The sequence below is a fragment of the Sinohyriopsis cumingii genome, chromosome 4, assembly GCF_028554795.1.
Source record: "Sinohyriopsis cumingii isolate HCF-2022 chromosome 4, ASM2855479v2, whole genome shotgun sequence".
NCBI lineage: Eukaryota > Metazoa > Mollusca > Bivalvia > Unionida > Unionidae > Sinohyriopsis > Sinohyriopsis cumingii.
Genome location: NC_142964.1, coordinates 86,236,577 through 86,256,444, shown reverse-complemented (window position 1 = coordinate 86,256,444; position 19,868 = coordinate 86,236,577). Strand labels below are relative to the sequence as shown.

The 19,868-nt window shown below is 35.9% G+C and overlaps 1 protein-coding gene across 1 annotated transcript in view; it reads right to left on the bottom strand.

The window, feature by feature from the left end:
* The window catches only part of LOC149801593 (coiled-coil domain-containing protein 171-like), a 124,586-nt gene that overhangs the window by 78,686 nt on the left and 26,032 nt on the right, over positions 1-19,868 (bottom strand). Inside the window, exons 8-11 of the mRNA XM_089956814.1 lie at positions 17,664-17,704; positions 10,421-10,515; positions 5,450-5,542; positions 2,810-2,904 (exon numbers count right to left, since the gene is read on the bottom strand). Of these exons, the coding sequence (XP_089812940.1) occupies positions 2,810-2,904; positions 5,450-5,542; positions 10,421-10,515; positions 17,664-17,704 (324 nt within the window). The remainder of the gene's footprint in view (positions 1-2,809; positions 2,905-5,449; positions 5,543-10,420; positions 10,516-17,663; positions 17,705-19,868) is intronic.

The following is a 19,868-nucleotide window of genomic DNA, read 5'->3' as shown; positions in this document are numbered from 1 at the left end:
CAGGAGTGGATGTGAAAGATCATCTAACAAGTCTTGAGATGTTATGGTAGGAATGAGGCCTCCAACCCAACTCTTGGCTTCAAGCAGAGCAACCCCTAGGATGTTTTTAACTATGATGAGTAATACCTTTGAGGAGTCCACTTCATCATCACGATGAATGTGAAGAAATTCCTCCAACAAGAACATAAAGTGCATGCCGAGATGTCTTGCCCACAGCTTACAGCATGCGTTGAAGGGTGGCTGGGTTCAAAGAGGCTTCTCTCAGCATACTGAAAGAAGCAGCTGAGAAGAGGTCAGCATGTGAAGCCATGGTGACAAGCAGTTAGACTTTCTGTTACATGGCTTCAGTGTCTTTTACGGAAAGGTTTGCCCAGGCTCCACTTGAAATACCCACCTTGGCTGCACTGGCATAAAGTTAGGAATGTTTTCGTGGGCCATTTTGGAGAATATACCTGATAGCTGACAGAAGAGACCAAGGGTTGCTGCACTGAGGAGAGAAAAGCCCACATTCAGCACTGTCATTTAATATTTTGACACATTGTAAACCTCTCAGCAATTTCCTCAACTGTGGAGGTTTGGTTGAGGTTGAGCCCATGAGATCTTTTCCAGACTGGAAAGGATCTTGTTGGACTGTGTGGCAGTATTTAGTAGGCACAAGTCAGTAGGTAAGAGACAACAGACTTTATTTATTGACTTGTCAAAAGACCATAGCTCCTCTTCTACATCTGAGATGGAGTGGGCATAACAGCAGGTGTCACTTCCTCCATGTAAAACTCATTAGAGTCTACCAGAATGGATATAGCATCATTTAGGGCACTCTGTGAGGGTGAGTGTGTGGGCATCACCAAAGTTCCTAGGATGTGAAGACAGTATAGAAACACTCTCTGCTAAGTCCCATACTTCAACACGGTGAGTAGGGACTGAAGAAGTGGCATGAGCTGGAGAAAAATGAGAATGTCTGTCAGTCCTGGAAGAAGTGACGTCTCTAGCTTTTTGAATTGTTTCCACCCAGTGATGAGGGGTGGTGGGACACAAATATTAATGTAGACTATTTTCAGCATTCAGACCTATATAGAAATGAAGACAATGCTTCATAGAAGTACATAAGCATCAAGAAAAACAAAACCCCAATATACATTGTTATTTCTACCTGACTTGCTTTTTCTGCTCTGACAGCATTCTTCCTTCTTAAAATTCATGGAGGCTGTTTTAATAATGACAACTGTGTTTCTTTCATAAAGCAAAGTAATCTAGATATTCTAATATCTCATATAAGTGATTAAGTGTGTCGAGAATCTAAGCCTTTCTTGGATATAAATAAGTATGTCTTAATTCTAGAATCTAAGCCTTTCCAGATGATGATGAGGCATGTTTGATTCCAGAATCTAAGCCTTTCCAGATGATGATGAGGTGTGTTTGATTCCAGAATCTAAGCCTTTCCAGATGATGATGAGGTGTGTTTGATTCCAGAATCTAAGCCTTTCCAGATGATGATGATGTGTGTTTGATTCCAGAATCTAAGCCTTTCCAGATGATGATGAGGTGTGTTTGATTCCAGAATCTAAGCCTTTCCAGGCTGATGAGGCATGTTTGATTACAGAATCTTAGCTTTTACATATGATGATGAGGTGTGTTTCATTCCAGAATCAAAGCCTTTCCAGGCTATGATTGTGTTTGATTGCAGAATCTAAGCCTTTCCTGGCTTTGATTCCAGAATCTAAGCCTTTCCAGGCTATGATTAAGTGTGTTTGATTGCAGAATCTAAGACTTTCCAGGTTATGATTAAGTGTGTCTCATCAAAGAATCTAAGCCTTTCCAGTTTATGATTAAGTGTGTTTGATTCCAGAATCTAAGCCTTTCCAGGCTATGATTAAGCATGTTTGATTCCAGAATCTAAGCCTATCCAGGCTATGATTAAGTGTGTTTGATTCCAGAATCTAAGCCTTTCCAGTTTATGATTAAGTGCACCCGATTCCAGAATATAAGCCTTTCAAGTTTATAATTAAGAGTGTCTGATTCCAGAATCTAAGCCTATCCAGGCTATGATTAAGAGTGTTTGATTCTAGAATCTAAGCCTATCCAGGCTATGATTAAGTGTGTCTGATTTGGGAATCTAAGCCTTTCCAGGCTATTAAGTATGTCTTACTTCCAGAATGTAAGCTCTTCTAGGGTATCATTACTCAACTTCACTAGCCAAGGTTCTGATATGTTAACTGATCTACACCTTGGCAGATCAATTCAATTTTTCAGTGCTTTGGGTCTATGAATTTCATTGCAATCAAGCTGTTCAAATTTGAACATTGTTCCTCCATGATCGAGCAAGAACAGGGGTACACACAACTAGAATGGACTCATTAAAAAGTTATTTTCCACTGCCAGTCCGTGTTTGCACAAATACATCCTTCCCCTCAAATACAGCTGTAATGGCTTTTTTCTGCTCTGTAGTCAGACTTTCAAATATTAAACTTGCAAAGTATATCCCTGAAGTCAATTGCCTGCACCATTTTCAGCCAATGTACAAAGCACCACTGTTACATGCTATTGGTTAGTTGGCATTACATATAATGGGCAGCATCTCACAAAATCCAATAAATTTAGCTAGTGCAAAACACTGAAATATCGGATCAATCCGCCAAGGTTTAGATAGGTTAACATATCAGAACTTTGAATAGCAACGATGACGATTTCATAGCCTTTATGATTTCTGGATACAGGTGTATTAATTTGTGCACAAAAAATGGACAACTAGCAAATATATGCAATGATTAGATAGGCTGGCTTAGAACTGGTGATATGTGACATTACAAACCTGATCTGTTTTGTAAGTCTGTCTATAGCTTTGTTTGCCTCATTATTGGCTGATTTCTCCACTTCCAAAGCACCTTCAAGATCTTTCACACGTAACTGGAATACAAGAAGTGTTCTGTTTTAGAGGAATGCATAAATACTTGATACAAAATCAAAAAATTTTGACCGAAAATGATTTCAAAACTATTATCAAAATTTTCTGCTAGAAACATGTTATGTATATTTTATAAATAAAGTATTGATCAAACTCAATTATATATTTCATAATGAGATACTGAAATGTGTCAGTGGCAGAAACCTGGTACTGTAACAGTGGCATTACTACTTTTATTGCCCAATGGCATATAACTTTTGGAACAACTTTCTTTTTCCCATTTAGGAATATATCTGACCACATGTATGTTACATGTATATTTCTATATTTAGGCCCATTTAATTTTTCTTCATCTCCTTCTACCTCTCCCACCTTTCCTCTCTCTCTCTCTCCCACTCTTCCTCTCTCTCTCTCTTTCTCTCTCTCTCATGATGAACAGATCTTAAAATAAATCAAGCCTATACATTTATGTAAACAATGAAGTGTCATATAAATTCCTAAAAATGAACTCCAACATATGCAGTTTTAATGTATTAACTTAATTATAAGAGTTTTCAAGAAGAATCATACAAACTGTCAGCTACTGTACTTACATGATCTGTTAATATTCAGTGTTACCCATACAGTACCTGTTATACTCTACAACAAATGCTACAAGTTATAAGATGAAAAAAAACCTTGATTAAATAATTAAACAAATTAGAGATATTTTCTTTAATCACACCCATAATTATCTCTAAGAATGATGGACAAATCAAGGATAGATAAGTATTAACTGCAAACCAAAATTAAGTGACAGTCAAAATTTTGGTAAAGCATCTACTACCAAACTAGACTGCAACCATGCCAAAGTTACATACTTTATGTTTAGATTTAGAAATAAAAACAAATTAAAAACTCCAAATTCTTACAGGTAAACTCACAAACATTAAAAAAAAACCTCTCAATCCCTACAGGTAAGTCACAAACATCAAAATAGAAACTGCAAATAATTCTAGGTAAACTCACAAACATCAAAATAAAAACTCCAAATCCTTCAAAGTAAACTCATAAACATCAAAATAAAACCCTAAATCCTACTAGGTAAACTCTCAAACATCAAAATAAAACTCCAAATCTGTACAGGTAAAATCACAAACAACATTAAAGTCTTTTGCTTAAAGATGCTATGCTCTAAAGTATGTCTGATAGAACTATTCTGTGTCATGATTCTACAGTACTCCATTAATATTTACTTACATCAAGCAACACAAATACTCAAACAAGAAAATTCTGAGCTTATGACCTCTTTCTGACTTGCTGAATAATCTTAAACATCCCTGGAAAAGATAAACCCAAGTTTCTTGGAAGTGATAAATGCAAATACAAAGTTGCATGTCTGTCACAAACAAAGGGTACAAAGTCAGCACTGTGACCTTAACCATAAAGATATGACATTGGATGTGATACCCCACATGCCAGCTAGTAAAGATACATACCTTCTAGTAAAGATAAATACCTTCTAGTAAAGATACATGCCTTCTAGTAAAGATAAATATTTTCTAGTAAAGATAAACACCTTCTAGTAAAGATACACACCTTCTAGTAAAGGTAAGTGCCTTCTGGAAAAGATACATGTCTTCTAGACAAGATACATGCCTTCTAGTAAAGATAAACACCTTCTAGTAAAGATACACACCTTCTAGTAAAGGTAAGTGCCTTCTAGAAAAGATACATGCCTTCTAGACAAGATACGTGCCTTCTAGTAAAGATAAACACCTTCTAGTAAAGATACACACCTTCTAGTAAAAGTAAGTACCTTCTAGTAAAGATAAACACCTTCTAGTAAAAGTAAGTGCCTTCTAGTAAATATACACATCTTCTAGTAAAGATACACACCCTCTAGTAAAGATACACACCTTCTAGTAAAGATACATGCCTTTTAGTAAAGATACATGCCTTCTAATAAAGATAAATATCTTCTAGTAAAGATACATGCCTTCTAGTAAAGATAAATGCCTTCTAATGAAGATATTAATTTTACAAGTTTCATCACTATATCTCATACAGATTTTAAGTGGATGAAAGGAAAAACTACAAATGCTGACCTTTTGCCCCTGACCTTGAACTTATGACCCAAAATGTGGAACATGTCATATAATATATGTACTTAAACATTTCACATGTTTGAAAGAAATGCATGGAACATAAAATCAGTGTTAAACAAATTCTATCCGAGAAGTGGTGTGACCAGGTTGTTGATACTCTGGACATGGGACTAGAGAGTGTGAGTTTAAGTCTACCTGTAGTCAGTGCAGTTGTGCCTCTATGCAAACCACTTAACCTTATTTACTTCAGCTGGCCCTAGTGTAGACAGACACCAATATTTAATTGGAGGGTTTACCTCTGGTGGACTAACATTCTATTGAGAATGACAACTGGGAGAAGCTTCTGACTAAAAAACAATTTGCAGGCTAGAGAAGACATTTCTTACAAAAAGTTGACATCAGTTGCAAGTGTTAGTAAATACAAGATTAATCTTCCTGATTGATAACATCACTTTCTTACCTGGACAATCTCAGAGTTGAACTTGGTTTCCAGATGAGCAGCTCTCTCTGTCTCTATACTGTTTTCTAATGCCCTCAGCCTATGCAGGGAATTCTTAAAAGAAAACATTTTTAATTAAAAATTGAGATCTAATTTTGCCATTTGCTTTAAGAAACTCCCTCAACTTTCAGTATCTGCAAAATCTAAGCATAAGTAGGTATGGGCATGTTCTAGAACTGATGAGGGAGGGAGCATGACCTTATTGTAAGCATTCTGAACAATGAGATGGTTGTGAATTCCAGGCTTACATTGGACATTTCTCAAATGCATAAATATCTGAATGATTAAATGGAATTTATTCATTTTTAAAGATAACAGTTTGCAATGTCAAAAAATAATGTTTTTGTTGGTACTTAATTTTGTGGATGTAGTTGTTGGTCTCAGTGTCATTATAAATTGAATATTGTCTCATCAGTTGTTTAAATTCATGATTAGAAGCAACCGATAAAAGCCACAAAAATGATTTTGCATTAAAAAAATGTCCGTGGCAGCTCTTGTTATTTTGTACTTTCTGCCATTACAAATTGAATACTGTCTCACTGGTTGTTTAAATTCATGGTTAGAAGCACACAATAAAAGCCACAAAATTGATTTGACATTAAAAACAAATGTCCATGACATCAGCTCATGCAATATTGTACTTTCTGTTGTGTTTTGACATTGAAACTGGACAGAAGTTATAAACTTGCATGCCTCTACAGTCCTGAGTACAAAATGACCAATTCCTGTATTTGAAAGGGCAAATGTTTGCCCATTATAGTGGTTGATGGTTCCTCTTGCCTTTTCCACCCATGGAGACCATCTCATGCCAATATCCGAGCCATCAAAAGCACCTGTTCTCCATTATTACAATTTGTTATTCAACTGGTATAAAATAAATAAACAAGGTCAGAGCCTGTATGTGCTATTTCTTTGTCTGACCATGCTTTTTAACCTATTTCAGGAATATATTTGTAGGTTTTTCTTTTGGTTTTTACCTTCATAAGCCCTCAGGAAACTGTTCACTTTGTTTCCATGGTTAATCTGTGTCTAGGTCAATGTGAGAAAAGTTCAAGAAACTAGCATTCTGCTGGTATTATCTCAGTTCAGTTATGTGCAGGGTTGAATTTTGAGCTGATGCAGTACATAGAGCATGATAATGCACAATTAATGATATAACCAACTGTACAGTGAATGTGAGCCATTTCATAAAAGATTACAAGTTCTATACAGCAAAAAGCATATAGCTTGACAAGTTCCTGATGTTGTAGGCTAAAATTAGCCTCATTTTCAGATGCATGTTTTTGGTCCGTGTGTGCCATAGACTATCTTTTTCACTGTGTAAGTAAATAGCCCTTATTTTGTGTTCAAGTGCATATTAAATAAACAACATAATAATGCAGTGTGCACATTCTTCTTTTATACCTTTTGCCCCCTCAAATTAGATAAATAAACCAACTGCTATGAATATTAAAACCCCAGGCCCACAACATAAAACATTTGTCAAGTTACAGTACACTACATGCATGCTAAATACCAAAGAATCAGCACAAAGCATCCAATCACTTCTTGACTGGTCACTGTGTTATATACACCAAAGGCAAGTAACAGAGGTAGTTGATGGTCCACATTACACATGAATGATTATGTATCCTAGCAAAAATCATGAAAACTACCAAAGCACTCTCATAATGCTTCTAAATTCACATTATAAAAATATTTAATTACATTACAGTGTGATTAATGTCCTGGTTTGGTATCAAGCAATACAGCCAAAGCTGGCAATGTTAATTCATGAGAATAAATACAAAATATACAATTTACATGTTAAGATCATGCACTGGATCACAACTATAACCTAAGTCTGTTCCAAAACATCAGTTTACCTTTATAAAACATTTCATGACCCTGCACTGGAGAGAGCAAACATTATTAACCACAACCATGCCCCTGTCTTATCTATGGTGGGGGAAAATAGTATTAACTATGCCCATGCCCCAGACTTATTTATGGCATGAGTAAACAGTTATGCCCTTGCCTTATTGATGCAGGGAGCACACTGTATTAATTATGACCATGCCCAACCACAACCATGCCCCTGCCTTATCTATGGTGGAGGCTAGTAGTATTAACCATGACCAGCCATTACATCACATAATGTCATGTCTGGCACAAATTTTGTTTTTGCTCAATACCTCTGAAGGACTCCATGAAAAAATATTAAATTTGATAGCAGTCTATATATTAAGAAGTATAAGCTCAATTTATAAAGTTATATGATTTCCATCCAAATTTTACAGAGTTATGGCCCCTGTCTGACTTTCAATTTCGCTCTTTCTTTATTTTCATTCAATAACTTATGAAAGACTTGGTGCATTAAAATTAAAATTTGTATAATGCTAAATATTAAGAAAATCACTGTATATACTCATGTACAAGTCAAGTCCAACTGCATGAAACACCGACCCTGATCTGCTATTGCATAATGCACCAGTAGATCCAGGTCTATGTTGTTTGTTTTACTCATTACTCCTATAAATTGCAGAGACTCAGATCTACCAGCATATTTTGTGATATCAAATATGGGTCTGTGCAGCTTACAGTTGGATTTGACTTGAAAGCAAGTTCATACAGTAAATAAAGTTAAATTTACACCATTTTCAAGCAAATATTTGAGTAGTTACAACCCCCGTTTTACTGAACACTTTGTCCGTAACATTATTTTCACTCATTACTGTTTAAAGACTTCATGCATTGAATAATATTTAGGTTTACATGGAATATGTTAGATTTTTTTTTTATACTTTACATTAAAAATACCTCAGACTGGTTTAATATTTACCTTTTCCTGGTAAAATTTTCTGGAGTTTTGGCCCATTTGAATAAACAAATTGGTCCTACCTGTGCATCACATTAGCAGGATCATCTGTGGCTTATGTACACATTTAGTCTTTTTTTGTTGTGCAACATTATTTTTTAAAAAATTATAAGTAAGGAGTGGCATAAATTGAGTACCTGATGTAGAAACTTCATGTTTACTCTTGTAGCTATTCTACAGTTAAATTAGCGACAAAATGAGCTTGCATACACTGTATAACTGCATCAATTTTATTGACGTATTCTGTTCTGAAGAAATTCTTTGAAGAAATTCTTGCAATATCTATTTGCTAACACCAAATTTTGACTTGTTCATTGGCTGAATGATAACGATTCTGTCCATGCTCTTACTTAAGTTACCTTGCTGATGTAACAATTTTCTTCTTGCTGTTATACTAGCAATGGAATATATTTCCTACCAGAATTAAATAAAATGGTGTATTTGGTTTTAATTTCATCTGAAACCAAGGGACAACTTCAAAGAACTATTTTTATGCCATGTTAGCTTTGCTACTCAAAAAAGAAAACCAGACATTAACATAATTTCTGTCCTCTGGTCAAGCTAGAATCTTTTGGGGAAAAATAGAGCAACAGTTCAAGATCTGAACAAAATCATTTAAAATATTCTTTGATAGTAATTTGAGTCTGATACAAGTAATAAAATCTACTAAGAATATCACCTTATTAAAATTTGATATTCAGTGAGTGATACTGTTACATTAGCACAGTTTGTGTATCTATATTAAAATAATCCCTTTTGAAGTAAAGGACCACTCTGAAATGTGGCAATTGGACCAAAATATGTCAGTAGGGATGTCTAATCCAGCATACCATGAAAGACAAACTGATTGTTGGGGATGACATTTAAGTCAGTAGGGAAGTCCAGTTCAGAGCACTGTGAAAGACAAACTGATTGCTGGGGGTGACATTTAAGTCAGTAGGGAAGTCCAGTTCAGAGCACTGTGAAAGACAAACTGATTGTTGGGGATGACATTTAAGTCAGTAGGGAAGTCCAGTTCAGAGCATTGTGAAAGACAAATAGAATGATTGGGGATGACATTTAAGTCAGTAGGGAAGTCCAGTTCAGAGTATTGTGAAAGACACATTGATTGCTGGAAATGACACTGAAGTCAGAAGGGAAGTCTAGTCTATATCAGTTAACACATTAATCCCTGGAGGTTTTTGTCATTTTCACCTGAAATTTTAGTAGGAAACACATTTTGAAAGCTATTTCTGAATACATCCTAATACATCAACTTCCAGGTGATTTTCCAATAACTTAATGCCTAGTTGTGTTAGAAACGTCGTTTTTCATTGGCTATTTGGCTCGCACATGAGCAGAAGGGCAAAAGTTGGAATGGACCCATCATTTTCGTATTGAGACCACTCTTTATTCCAAATGTCCATCTTATCCTACTTTTTGCAAAGGTTCATCTGTCTGTTTGCAGTTCATACTTCATATTGGTCTGTCTTAGATCTGAGACCAAAAAGTCTAAAATCTGGACACAAAATCGGATTCTGACCACAGGCGAATTTTGGGTGGAAACAAATCGAGTCAAAATATTAGGTTTCTCCCTCTGTATTTTGTAGTGCAACTAGAACTTTCAGATTATTTGGTATCATTGTAGAGCTATATCTATCTACCTTTCTATAATACCACCCACTTTAGTGTAACATACATGACCTTGATGCTACAGAGCTCAGCAGTAGGCTACTACCTCCTGCCACATAAACTCATTGCCAGGGATTAATGAGTTAAGTCAGTAGAGAAGTCTAGTCAATGACATTTTAAGTCAGTAGAGAAGTCTAGTCAGTGACATTTTAAGTCAGTAGAGAAGTCTAGTCAGTGACATTTTAAGTCAGTAGAGAAGTCTAGTCAATGACATTTTAAATCAGTAGAGAAGTCTAGTCAATGACATTTTAAGTCAGTAGAGAAGTCTAGTCAATGACATTTTAAGTCCGTAGAGAAGTCTCGTCAGTGACATTTTAAGTCAGTAGAGAAGTCTAGTCAATGATATTTTAAGTCAGTAGGGAAGTCTTGTCCAGAATAATGAGAAATCTACCATACATTTGTACCTCAAGGTCCTTTTTCAGCCTATCCTCTCTTTCTTTTTCATATTCTAACTCAGCCAGTGTTCTTCTTAAATGGTCCGTCTGTTTTTTATTTCCACCTTAAGAAAAAAGAAAATGACCTCTTGAAAAACTAATCATACATAACATTTACAGATAACATAGTTATGTACATGAACAGAAAGTGATATATGTTACATTTTGGTCATTAATGACTTTGATCCTTGGCAATTTTAACCTGGATGATGCAGTACAAATATCAAGGTTATGACACAGAAGTAAGCACATCTTCATTTAAATTTAAAAGTCATTAGATTTTTTCCATGTTTTGCAAACATGACAGAAAAATGATTGCATAAATTTCACTTATCTGATGTAGTATGAGCAGTAACATAAGATCCACAAAAAACTGATTAAACTAAAGCTTGAACAATATATGATGAGGATATTCAAACTTCAATGGATTGTGCACCATACCTTCAGAAGACTGATTAGTTTTAAGCCATGACTCTTGAGTAGTTAATGTGGTCATGAAGACTGGTTAATTTTAAGGCATGAATCAGTCTAGTTAATGTGGTCATCAAAAAAGAATGCCACCTATCAGGAAAAGTTACATTTCTGCAACATACAATAAGTGGGTGAGACTGATTATAATTTGCAAAAAGCAAACGGTGTTTAATTGTAGATGTGAATCTCTTCATCAAATAAACAGAAAAATGAATAATTATATGATAAAACATACAAATTGCTGATGTTTTAAGACATGACTCAGTCTAATTAATTGTGGTCATGAAGGCTGGTTACTTTTAAGGCATGAATCAGTCTAGTTAATTTTGGTCATGAAGACTGGTTACTTTTCAGGCATGACTCAGTCTAGTTAATTTTGGTCATGAAGGCTGGTTACTTTTAAGGCATGAATCAGTCTTGTTAATGTGGTCATGAAGACTGGTTACTTTTAAGGCATGACTCAGTCTAGTTAATTTTGGTCATGAAGGCTGGTTACTTTTAAGGCATGAATCAGTCTAGTTAATGTGGTCATGAAGGCTGGTTACTTTTAAGGCATGAATCAGTCTTGTTAATGTGGTCATGAAGACTGGTTACTTTTAAGGCATGAATCAGTCTAATTAATTGTGGTCATGAAGGCTGGTTACTTTTAAGGCATGAATCAGTCTAGTTAATTTTGGTCATGAAGACTGGTTACTTTTCAGGCATGACTCAGTCTAGTTAATTTTGGTCATGAAGGCTGGTTACTTTTAAGGCATGAATCAGTCTTGTTAATGTGGTCATGAAGACTGGTTACTTTTAAGGCATGACTCAGTCTAGTTAATTTTGGTCATGAAGGCTGGTTACTTTTAAGGCATGAATCAGTCTAGTTAATGTAGTCATGAAGGCTGGTTACTTTTAAGGCATGAATCAGTCTTGTTAATGTGGTCATGAAGACTGGTTACTTTTAAGGCATGAATCAGTCTAGTAAATGTGGTCATGAAGACTGGTTACTTTTAAGGCATGAATCAGTCTAGTTATGTGTAGTGATGAAGACTGGTTACTTTTAAGGCATGAATCAGTCTTGTTAATTTTGGTCATGAAGGCTGGTTACTTTTAAGGCATGAATCAGTCTTGTTAATGTGGTCATGAAGACTGGTTACTTTTAAGGCATGAATCAGTCTAGTTAATGTGGTCATGCAGACTGGTTACTTTTAAGGCATGAATCAGTCTAGTTGATGTGGTCATGAAGGCTGGTTACTTTTAAGGCATGAATCAGTCTTGTTAATGTGGTCATGAAGGCTGGTTACTTTTAAGGCATGAATCAGTCTTGTTAATTTTGGTCATGAAGGCTGGTTACTTTTAAGGCATGAATCAGTCTTGTTAATGTGGTCATGAAGACTGGTTACTTTTAAGGCATGAATCAGTCTTGTTAATGTGGTCATGAAGACTGGTTACTTTTAAGGCATGAATCAGTCTTGTTAATGTGGTCATGAAGACTGGTTACTTTTAAGGCATGAATCAGTCTTGTTAATGTGGTCATGAAGACTGGTTACTTTTAAGGCATGAATCAGTCTTGTTAATGTGGTCATGAAGACTGGTTACTTTTAAGGCATGAATCAGTCTAGTTAATGTAGTCATGAAGGCTGGTTACTTTTAAGGCATGAATCAGTCTAGTTAATGTGGTCATGAAGACTGGTTACTTTTAAGGCATGAATCAGTCTAGTTAAGTGTAGTCATGAAGACTGGTTACTTTTAAGGCATGAATCAGTCTTGTTAATTTTGGTCATGAAAGCTGGTTACTTTTAAGGCATGAATCAGTCTTGTTAATGTGGTCATGAAGACTGGTTACTTTTAAGGCATGAATCAGTCTAGTTAATGTGGTCATGAAGACTGGTTACTTTTAAGGCATGAATCAGTCTAGTTAAGTGTAGTGATGAAGGCTGGTTACTTTTAAGGCATGAATCAGTCTTGTTAATTTTGGTCATGAAGGCTGGTTACTTTTAAGGCATGAATCAGTCTTGTTAATGTGGTCATGAAGACTGGTTACTTTTAAGGCATGAATCAGTCTAGTTAATGTGGTCATGAAGGCTGGTTACTTTTAAGGCATGAATCAGTCTAGTTAATGTGGTCATGAAGACTGGTTACTTTTAAGGCATGAATCAGTCTAGTTAAGTGTAGTGATGAAGACTGGTTACTTTTAAGGCATGAATCAGTCTTGTTAATTTTGGTCATGAAGGCTGGTTACTTTTAAGGCATGAATCAGTCTTGTTAATGTGGTCATGAAGACTGGTTACTTTTAAGGCATGAATCAGTCTAGTTAATGTGGTCATGAAGACTGGTTACTTTTAAGGCACGAATCAGTCTAGTTGATGTGGTCATGAAGGCTGGTTACTTTTAAGGCATGAATCAGTCTTGTTAATTTTGGTCGTGAAGGTTGGTTACTTTTAAGGCATGAATCAGTCTTGTTAATGTGGTCATGAAGACTGGTTACTTTTAAGGCATGAATCAGTCTTGTTAATGTGGTCATGAAGACTGGTTACTTTTAAGGCATGAATCAGTCTTGTTAATGTGGTCATGAAGACTGGTTACTTTTAAGGCATGAATCAGTCTAGTTAATGTAGTCATGAAGGCTGGTTACTTTTAAGGCATGAATCAGTCTAGTTAATGTGGTCATGAAGACTGGTTACTTTTAAGGCATTAATCAGTCTAGTTAAGTGTAGTCATGAAGACTGGTTACTTTTAAGGCATGAATCAGTCTTGTTAATTTTGGTCATGAAGGCTGGTTACTTTTAAGGCATGAATCAGTCTTGGTAATGTGGTCATGAAGACTGGTTACTTTTAAGGCATGAATCAGTCTAGTTAATGTGGTCATGAAGGCTGGTTACTTTTAAGGCATGAATCAGTCTAGTTGATGTGGTCATGAAGACTGGTTACTTTTAAGGCATGAATCAGTCTAGTTAAGTGTAGTCATGAAGACTGGTCACTTTTAAGGCATGAATCAGTCTTGTTAATTTTGGTCATGAAGGCTGGTTACTTTTAAGGCATGAATCAGTCTTGTTAATGTGGTCATGAAGACTGGTTACTTTTAAGGCATGAATCAGTCTTGTTAATGTGGTCATGAAGGCTGGTTACTTTTAAGGCATGAATCAGTCTTGTTAATGTGGTCATGAAGACTGGTTACTTTTAAGGCATGAATCAGTCTTGTTAATGTGGTCATGAAGACTGGTTACTTTTAAGGCATGAATCAGTCTTGTTAATGTGGTCATGAAGACTGGTTACTTTTAAGGCATGAATCAGTCTAGTTAATGTAGTCATGAAGGCTGGTTACTTTTAAGGCATGAATCAGTCTAGTTAAGTGTAGTCATGAAGGCTGGTTACTTTTAAGGCATAAATCATTCTAGTTAATGTGGTCATCAGAAAAGAATGCAACTTATCAGGAAAAGTTTCATTTCTGCAACATACAATAAGTGGGTGAGACTGAATATAATTTGTAGAAAGCAAATGGTGTTTAACTGTAGATGTGAATCTCCTCACCAAATAAACAGAAGAATGAATAATTATATGATGAAACAAACAAATTGCTGATCAAAATTCTGTACAATGTAGGCAGAGTAAAAGATAATGGTAAAAATATATAAAATAGTGTCAAAGTTTGTTATACAAATCACTTTCCCTCAAAATGTTCTGTCTCACAAGCTAAAAGTAAATACATTCAACAATAAATGTGCTCCACTGTCAGTAGCTGACAATATACAGATTGGTATGGAAAAAATACACAATTCATTTAAGCATGAAAATTACGTTGCACTGATCTACTACTGGTACAGTTGGTATAATTACTCAAAAGTAATGTCTTTGAAATGCATTTACATATACATTTTAATGAGTGTAGGTGCAACAGGGCCTGAGATACAGGGTTGTGTCTATGTTTTTTTTAAAATCTGGGTCAGCATCTACATATGAGTTTTCATGGGTGGGTGCAACAGGGTTCAAAACAACAAGGTCGCATCCATGTTTTTTCAAAAGCTGTGCCATGTGTCTGCATCCCTCTAGATAAAAGGTAGACAAACTAAATGGGGATGGTTCAGTCTTCATTATGAAAAATGTAATGGTAACATATTTTCCTGGGTCTGGACCCCATTCCCTGTGCCAAAGACTTGCTACTTTTTGTCAATTTGAGTGTAAAAATTCTCAACCAGAGCTTTTAAAAAAAATCCTATATACTGTATTTGGGAGAAATAACTATAATGAGTGTAGCAAGAGATCTACAGAATCAACATAACCCAGGTTATTTATTTAAATGTTCTTGAATCTTTCTTGTACAAAGTTTTGTGAATTAACAGTGTGTAAAAATAATCTGAATTTTTAAAAATTTGATACACGTCAAATTCATGATTCCATGGACCACAGGCCTCAATTTTGGGGCCCCAAGTGGCCAAGAGCGCTCACCGTTACAGATCACTGTCGTCTCACCTCTGTCTGCATGGGTTCGAGTCTCAGATCTGGCCAATGTGGGTATGTGAGAAAGCTTGCCAGTAGCTTCAAGTGGGTCGGTGGTTCTCTACGGGGTTTTCCTGGGTTCATCCTATACCATTTATACTGGCCGCCGTGTATAGCCCATATTGTGCTGAAAAATGGCATTAAACCCCACAACAACAGGCCTCAATTTCAACATGGTAGAAAAGCCTCTGGTACATGAAAATTATATGGAAAAAATAAAATCATTAAGCTGCTACCTATATGTACTGTGTGAACACTGCCTATACATACAATGTTATAATATTGTTATCATTCTAACTACTTTAAATTGTGTTAAAACAGGAGTCCCAAATGGGCTGGATATTGATCATCTGGTTAGCCAGTAACTTATGAATTAAAATTCACACAGATACTGAAACTGTAGAGTGGAAAATGAAGCATTACTACATTGTCACTTTCAAGATATAACAAGGACAAGTCATTTATGCAAACATCACTGTTCTCTGGATCTTAACCTGTCCAAGGACTTGGCCTTAATTTATAACATAGAAACTGTTCATAGCCCCACCCCATAACCCTTAAAGGATATACACTTGCTAAGCTTCTAAAGATTAGGTGCTATACAAAGTCCTCATTATTATTATTATTATTTCAAGGGGAGATTATTTGTGCAGTCTGGGAATTGAACCCAGTACTCTTTTGTACAAGTCCAACATACTACCCACTGGTATTTTACAAACTAGTATTATAAATATAATTATTTATCAACTCAGAATAAACTTATGAGAGTGTTACTTGCCATATTACTATTTTATATTTTCCTTCAGTCAAATTATTAACCAGTCATTATATATATATATATAGTCTCATTTTATTTGTTACAATTTGACTTTTTGAAATTTATGCATGTTGTATTCTAACAAATGCTCTTCTGTATACTTTAAACTCTGCTTAACCCTTAAAAAAAATAATTCCAATCAGGCCTTTTCATAGGTAACCTCCTATGCTTCACTCTAATCTGGGTCTGTTTTTTTTAACTTTTTAAATTAACGGCTATATTTGTATTAGATAAGAAAGTTCCATGTTCTCCATGAATTGATATAACTCTGATTAGTAAGGATATCCTACATTCTCCACATATGGATATGTCTCTGATAGGTAAGGAAGCCCTATCTTTTCAATAGAAATATGTCTCTGATGGGTAAGGATGTCCCATCTTCTCCACAGATAGATGTCTCTAATGGGTAAGGATGTCCTATTTTTCTCCACAGATAGATGTCTCTGATGGGTAAGGATGCCCCATCTTCTCCACAGATAGATGTCTCTGATGGATAAGAAGGCCTATCTTCTCCACAGATAGATGTCTCTAATGGGTGAGGATGTCCTTTTTTCTCTACAGATAGATGTCTCTGATGGGTAAGTAGGCCCTATCTTCTCCACAGATATATGTCTCTAATGGGTAAGGATGTCCCATTTACTCCATAGATAGATGTTTCTAATGGGAAGGAGGCCCTATCTTCTCCATAGACAGATGTATATGATGTTATGGAGGCCCTATCTTCTCTATACACAGATGTCTCAGATGGGTAAGGAGGCCCTATCTTCTCCATAGATGTATCAGATGGGTAAGGAGGCTCTATCTTCTCCATAGACAGATGTATCAGATGGGTAAGGAGGCCCTATCTTCTCCATAGACAGATGTATCAGATGGGTAAGGAGGCCCTATCTTCTCCATACACAGATGTTGTTGTTGTTGTTCTATGGTTTAACGCCATTTTTCAGCACAAGGTAGGCTATACATGGCAGCCAGTATAACTGGTGGAGGAAGAACCCTGGAAAACCCAGGGAAGAACCACCGACCCACGAGAAGCTACTGGCAGGCTTTCCCACGTACCCACGCTAGCCGAGCCTTGGACTCGAACCCACGCAGACAGAGGTGAGATGGCAGTGATCCGGAACGGTGAGCGCTGTATCAGATGGGTAAGGAGGCCCTATCTTCTCCATACACAGATGTATCAGATGGGTAAGGAGGCCATATCTTCTCCATAGACAGATGTATCAGATGGGTAAGGAGGCCCTATCTTCTCCATAGACAGATGTATCAGATGGGTAAGGAGGCCCTATCGTCTCCTCTGATGGATGTCTCTAATGTGTAAAGACATTCTATGTTCTCCTCAGTGGGAACATCTTTTTAATGGATTGAAACAAATTTGTAGCTTGTAACAAGCACAAAATCCATGAATAAAAATCAATACACAGTAGGGTATACACATTAAGGACTTACCCTCTAGGTCTTGAATCTTTTCATTAAGGTCTGTAATTGTACTGAAAAATAAAAATGTATGGAACATGTTCCAGTTATGTTTTCTTATTGCATACAGATTTCAAAGAATTGTGAAACTGAATTTCACATTACCATTTTAATGAATTGGTGATACCTGACTGTCTGTGCAGACTATATATTCATCTATTAATTAATACAAAACATTATATGATACAATGTAATCCCCAATCCTAACTTCCTTTGTCAATTCATTTATTTCTTGATTTTTTTTAATTTACATATTAAAAATCAAGGATATACTTCTGATAAGGTGGCGTCCCACTGTATTAACATATGGGAATGAGGAAGAGGTTCAGTTGTATTAACAGATGAAGAAGTATTCCTTTTGTCTTAAAATATGAGATGCTCCAAATGTATTAAAAGATGGGGATTAGGTACCATTGTCTTAACAGATGAGGAGGTGGTCTAACTGTATTATTAGAAACAGATGGGGATGGGTTCCCACTGTTTAAAAGATGGGCGTAGGGTCCAGCTGTTTTGCTGCCAATGTACTGGCCAAAGGAAACAAGTTGTGTAATTCATCAATTTTAATGGAGAGCTTCTTTGATACATTATAGCATGATATATTAACCTGCTGAATTGATTTTTAATTAGTGCATCATTCATTGGCTGCCTGTGCTGCATAGATGGGGCACCTGTGGGAAACTCAGCAAAGATTATCTCGTCCAATGAATATAGTTTAAAGTGCAGTGTTGATGATTTCCTCAAACCTATGGACCTTGATCTTGTGAAGATCTAATGAAGACTATGCAAAGGTAAGACAAAGTATGCATTTTAGTTTGAGGAATAGCTCATTCTCTCTCTCTCTCTCTGATAATGGGCACTTATCTCCCATTTGATCATAAAGAAGTAGTAGCCATTACCAGACATGATTCTGGTCTTCCATAAAAAAAGCTGAAAAAAGTTTAAGGGGGGTTTGGGGGTGATCCCCTAACAGTGTCTAGAGGGGCAGCACCCCGATTCAGGGGTCCAAAAATGCATCTTACACTCATAAAAAAGTGCTCCTGGTGCAACTTATGATTATAAATAGTCATTTGAGAAACTAATAAACTTACCAAAAATGTTCAAGTTGACTTCAATAATTTCACAATATTTATTATCAAATGAATTTGTTCTCCAATACTACTGATGCTAAAGTTATTTCATGTGCAAGTCAGTGTTCACATCGTAATTAAGTCACAATAATTTGTCAATTTTTGCAGCAAATATATCATACTTCTCTCTTTTCATAAAAAATCTGTAAAATAAACACCCAATTACATCAACCATATACAAATAATCCCATTCATTCACTTGTCTTTTTCTCCACTGGACACAAGCTGTTAATATGCCAGTCGAGTTCTTTTTGTGGCTTTAGCAAAGATTCCTTTAGCATTCCTTTTTTGACTCAATATGCAATCGTTTCTTTTACTTCTCAATGACAGCCTTTTTCCTTTCAAGCTGGTGCTTCTATTGGCGACATACAGTGTGCATATTCTAACAGAGGGCTACATCTATTCTCTCATGCAAGAAATCTTTCTTCTTATAGTAATTAACTGCACTTTTTCCAGATGCCTTCTGAGCTTCAATTTTTCCAAATGCAGCTTCTTTTGGAGGTGCTGTTCCAAACTATTCTAACTGCGATGACCATAATTCAGATCTTTCTTGAAAAGGTCACAAAATGCCAGTCCTCTAGCGTTCGGTTTTCTTATAAACTGACCAACAAAATTTCTATCAACTTTTTGCTTGAGCCATTCCCGTTTCCATATGTTTTTTAAACCTTTATCTAAACTTTTTGTGCCATGGTCTCTCTCAATGACTCAGGACACCATGTTTTGCAAGCATGCTTCTTCTTTCCATTGCCATCAGTTTCCATTACATAAAGAGTCATTGGATGAATTTAAACCTTTGACCAATCAGAATACTCTTTACGAGAGTTGTGTGCTAACTAATATATGGAATGAATAATTTACAAGGGTCGTTGTGGAATGGGACTGGACAGACCGTTTTTAAAAACTGGATCAGAGATGATATAAAAAATAGACTAGATCAAGAAAAATCGGATTCGTCAGGAGAAAAGCAGAATTCCGCTTTAAAATGGAGAAAAATCATGTCTGCATTACATTTGAGCTCATTCCTCACTCCTCAAATGATGAGAGATTAATG